The following is a 4,718-nucleotide window of genomic DNA, read 5'->3' as shown; positions in this document are numbered from 1 at the left end:
AAGCACTAACCCCACGTGACATGTAGCATAGCGTAATGCTAAAGCACTATCCCCACGTGACATGTAGCATAGCGTAATGCTAAAGTGCTAACCCAATGGGACATGGAGCGTAGCATAATGCTAAAGTGCTATCCATATGTGACATGTAACATAGCGTAATGCTAAAGCACTATCCCCACGTGACATGTAGCGTAGCGTAATGCTAAAGCACTAACCCCACGTGACATGTAGCATAGCGTAATGCTAAAGCACTATCCCCACGTGACATGTAGCATAGCGTAATGCTAACGCGCTAACCCTATGTGACATGTAGCGTAGCATAATGCTGTAAGAAGCACCGATCTGCTTTTTCACTTCTGATACACCACATGACTCAGAGCATGAAGCATAGAGCTACACTGAATAGATCCGCCATATGGATCATTGTCTTTGTTACCTGATCTAGAAGTTTTTTCAACATCGGTACTGACACAGATATTGATATCCACTCTAGTTGATCCCCAGCTTGTCTCAATGAAGCTAAGAGCGCTGAATGTTTCAAAGTTAGAAAAACACCAAGCCTCCAAAGCGCTTTGCAGTTAGCGGCTTGGTGTGCGTGGGTCACCTCTGCAGGCAGAAGTGATGCGGTCTGAAGGCTCCAGCTTCCTGCTGCAGCAGCAGATGAATCTCTGGTTTCTCTCCTCCTCCAGCCTTCCTCCACTCCCCCCATCAGCCCGTCTACACGGCCACCAAACACGGAGTGATCGGCTTCACACGAGCGATGGCGGTGAGCGGAGCGCAGCGTGAGTCGGCCGTCCGCCAGCAGGTTTCAGGTCAGCAGCTGTGTGTCTGTCCCTCTGCAGGACGCCGCCGCCCAGGACGACTACGGCGTCCGCATCAACGTCCTGTGTCCCGCCTTCGTCGACACGCCGCTGCTGCACACCGTGGAGGACGAGGACAACATGGGGAAGTTCGTCAAGTTCAAGGATGACTTCAAGCAGAGCATGAACAAGTTTGGGGTTCTACAGTAAGTCCAGCAGAACCGGGTTCTGGGCTCAGAACACAACCCAGCATCAAATAAATGTCAATGAATCCAGATTTATATGACAGAGGTTTTGGAGCTCATCATCATTCACTATATATTGCCAAAGACTTGGTTCCAGAGGTGTCCCATCCTGACCCACCGGTCCCGTCCTGACCCACCGGTCCCTGACCCATCGATCCCGTCCTGACCCACCGGTCCCGTCCTGACCCACCGGTCCCATCCTGACCCATCGATCCCATCCTGACCCACCGGTCCCGTCCTGACCCACCGGTCCCGTCCTGACCCACCGGTCCCGTCCTGACCCACCGGGTCCAATGGGACGTTGGTCCCTCTGCAGCTGGAACAGCTTCAGCTCTTCAGGCTGCCCACCAGGTCTAGCAGAGAGTTTATGCGGATTTCTGACCATTCTTCCAGAAGCACATTTGTGAGGTCACACACTGATGTGGGACGAGAAGGCCTGGCTCTCAGTCTCTGCTCTGATTCATCCCGAGGTGTTCTGATCGGGTTGAGGTCAGGACTCCGAGCCAGGCTGTCCATCATGTCTTTATGGACCTTGCTTTGTGCTCTGGTCCACAAAGGGTCCAGATCCAAACTGTTCCCACTCAGATGGGATCCTGGACATGTCCAAGATGTCTTGGTCTGCTGAAGCAGTCAGAGTTCCTTTCACTGGAACCAAGGGTCCAAGCCCAGCTCCTGAAAAAAGGCCCACACCATGATCCCTCCTCCACCAAACTTTACACAATGCGGTGAGACGAGTGCTGTTGCCCTGGCAACCTGGCAGCATTCACTGATGTTTGTAAAAACAGCCTGAAGACCAGGGCTTCATTTACCTGGATGGGAGTTGTTCACCCATGATGCCCCTAAATAAAGTCCAGAGACGGTTCATGTCAGCCTGGAGATTCTGAGGGGTTCTGGTGACCCGCCTCGGTTCCCGGAGTGACCCCGGTTCCTGTTGGGTCTGCGCCGGAGCCTCTGTGTTTGTGTTGGCTGTGCAGCAGGAGGGAAGTGTGGAAGCCCAGAGGACGTTACAATGCTGACCAGAACTTCAGCTTTTAGATCCACATGCAGCTTCAGGTTCTGGGTCAGACCATCAGAACCATCAGAACCATCCTGTCCTGGCGTCTTCAACCCAAACCAGCTGCAGTCGGGCCTGCCGGTACCACCGGAGCAGAGCCAGCTCAGTGGCAGCTGGTCGGACTGAGGCTCTGGTTCTGATGAACCCAGAGAACCTCCCACCGCATGAAGCGTCTGGCTGGAGGCGCCGGACCTGTTTCAGACTGGATCCGGGCCCGGCGGTTCTGCTGACATTGTGTCTCTGTTTCCAGGCCGCCGCTCATCGCTGAAGGGATGATGAGGCTCATTTTGGACCCGAGCCTGAACGGCGCCGTGATGAAGATCACCTGCGCCAAGGGAATCCACTTCCACACGTACGAACCCATGTCGGCCTGACCTCCGACCCGTTCAGAGGTTCTGGAAGCTAAACTGGAACCGGTTCCTCATAGAACCTCAGCTCTTTGGTTTCAGATGACTGTTTTAGAGAAATGTTGAAGATGATTCTGTTTTGCTTCCTGTTTGGACTCAGCAAAGCAGAACCGCTTCCTGTGGGAACTAAAAGTCCTGAATCAGCTGATTTGACCAGAACCAGAACCGCCTGCTGATGACAAGGAAACGGTTCTGGTTCTGGTTCAGTCATGGACAACCAAACTTCTCCTGACTCCTTCATAAATGATCCGATTGGTACCAGGTTCTGTTGGTACCAGGTTCTAACCTCAGAACCGGGTTTCTCCCAGTTTGTGTTCACTGGTTGCGTTCTGGTCCAAATCTTTGCTTCGGTTCATTGCAGTTCTGCTCAGCTCTCTGAAGGTCCCACCACAAGGTTTTCATCAGGTGAAGGCCTGGACTTTGACTAGGCCACTGCAGCACTTTGATTCTCTTCTTCTTCGGATGTACATCTGCTGCTGTGTTTGGATCGCGGTTCTGTTCTGACCCAGTTTAGACCGAGATTCAGAATAGGTTTGGTTCTGTTGGACTTCATCCATTTCTGTCTCTGTGCTCCACCAGGTCCATTAGTTCCAGAACCCGACCAGAACCCCTCAGTGTAAATTACCTTGAGAAATAATGAGATTTGGTTAAATATAAAAATAGGCTTTAATGCTGAAAAATGATCAAATGTTAGAAACCAAACATGTCATAGAAATGGATCAGAACCAGAGTTACATTCACCGTCCAGCTCTGGTCCACTGAGCTCCTGATGGACGGAACCAGGAGAGAGAAGGACCGGAGAGTTCGGCTTTTATTCCCCTCTGCAGTCTGTTGGCTCCCTACAGGGTCAAATCAGGTTCAGTTAATCAGGTTCAGTCTGTTTACATGTGACTCGGCAGACACACATGAACATGGTTATGTGAGCTGCAGCAGCGTGTAAGTAGATTAAAAAAGAGATGGAGGAAAGACAGAACCTACAGCGGTTCATAAAGAACATCTCAACTGGCCTGAGAGGAGAAACAAAACCAAAAGTAACTGAAGGTCAACAGAAAACACAAAAATTCAAATTAAAAATACTTTAATGAGCCCAAAGGGAAATTAAATAAAAGCAAACGCCTCATTGACCTTCCCGCCTGCAGGGGGCGCAATGCGTCCACTGATGGAAAGGAGCAGCTGTGATAGTAGGCCAATAACTCCAGGATTATTCAGTGAAGGCTTGACCCACTTGGACCCACCTGGACTCACCAGTCAGGCTTCGTTCACACAGCAGCGCTCTGCTTACAGCAGTAAAGATGGCCGCCACTGTAGGAATGAAGCCAAAGAAAAACGTTTTTCCTTCTAGTTGTAGATTACAGTCAGGTGGGAAATAATCGTCTCTTATTTAAAAAATAATTGATTATTGCTTTTGCAGCCATTCAGCATTTAATGTTTATAAATATTTTTGCTTTAATTTATTTTATTTTTTGTCTTTTTGCTGCAGGAATCAGATTAAAATCTTCAGAAAGATGGAAACTCAAGTTACAGGTTGAAATCTAAAAGTTGATCAGCTGATTGATGAAGATCCATCGTTAATGTAAAAATCCATCGTTAACGTGAAAATCCATCGTTAACTTAAAGATCCTTCGTTAACGTAAAGATCCATCGTTAAGGTAAAAATCCAACGTTAATGTAAAGATCCATCATTAACGTAAAGATCCATCGTTAAGGTAAATATCCATCATTAACGTAAAAATCCATCGTTAACGTAAAAATCCATCGTTAAGGTAAAAATCCATCGTTAAGGTAAAAATCCAACGTTAACGTAAAAATCCATCGTTTACGTAAAGATCCATCATTAACGTAAAGATCCATCGTTAAGGTAAAAATCCATCGTTAAGGTAAAAATCCATCGTTAAGGTAAAAATCCATCGTTTACGTAAAGATCCATCGTTAACATAAAGATCCATCATTAACGTAAAGATCCATCGTTAAGGTAAAAATCCATCGTTAAGGTAAAAATCCATCGTTAAGGTAAAAATCCAAGGTTAACGCTAGAAGATGATAGAAGAACCTTCTGAGAGAGCAGAAGGTTCGTCCAGGTCAGAGTTTGAGTCTCTTTAACTGGGTCTATTCTGGTTCTGGTTCTGTTCTGGTTCTGGTTCTTTTCTGGTACTGGTTCTGGTCCTGTTCTGGTTCTGCTCCTGTTCTGGTTCTGCTCCTGTTCTGGTTCTGG

The 4,718-nt window shown here is 48.1% G+C and overlaps 1 protein-coding gene across 1 annotated transcript in view; it reads left to right on the top strand.

Annotated features, from left to right (window-relative positions):
* hpgd (15-hydroxyprostaglandin dehydrogenase) overlaps window positions 1-4,440 on the top strand; it is a 32,593-nt gene extending 28,153 nt beyond the window's left edge. The window contains exons 5-7 of the mRNA XM_015015732.1: window positions 690-766; window positions 843-1,006; window positions 2,350-4,440. Of these exons, the coding sequence (XP_014871218.1) occupies window positions 690-766; window positions 843-1,006; window positions 2,350-2,473 (365 nt within the window). The 3' untranslated portion in view covers window positions 2,474-4,440. The remainder of the gene's footprint in view (window positions 1-689; window positions 767-842; window positions 1,007-2,349) is intronic.
* The last annotated feature ends 278 nt before the right edge of the window (window positions 4,441-4,718 follow it).

The sequence above is a fragment of the Poecilia latipinna genome, unplaced genomic scaffold (genome assembly GCF_001443285.1).
Source record: "Poecilia latipinna isolate Pla-1442-1.1 unplaced genomic scaffold, P_latipinna-1.0 Scaffold1945, whole genome shotgun sequence".
NCBI lineage: Eukaryota > Metazoa > Chordata > Actinopteri > Cyprinodontiformes > Poeciliidae > Poecilia > Poecilia latipinna.
Note: the sequence above shows the minus strand (reverse complement) of the source record. Positions and strands in the feature narration are given on the sequence as shown.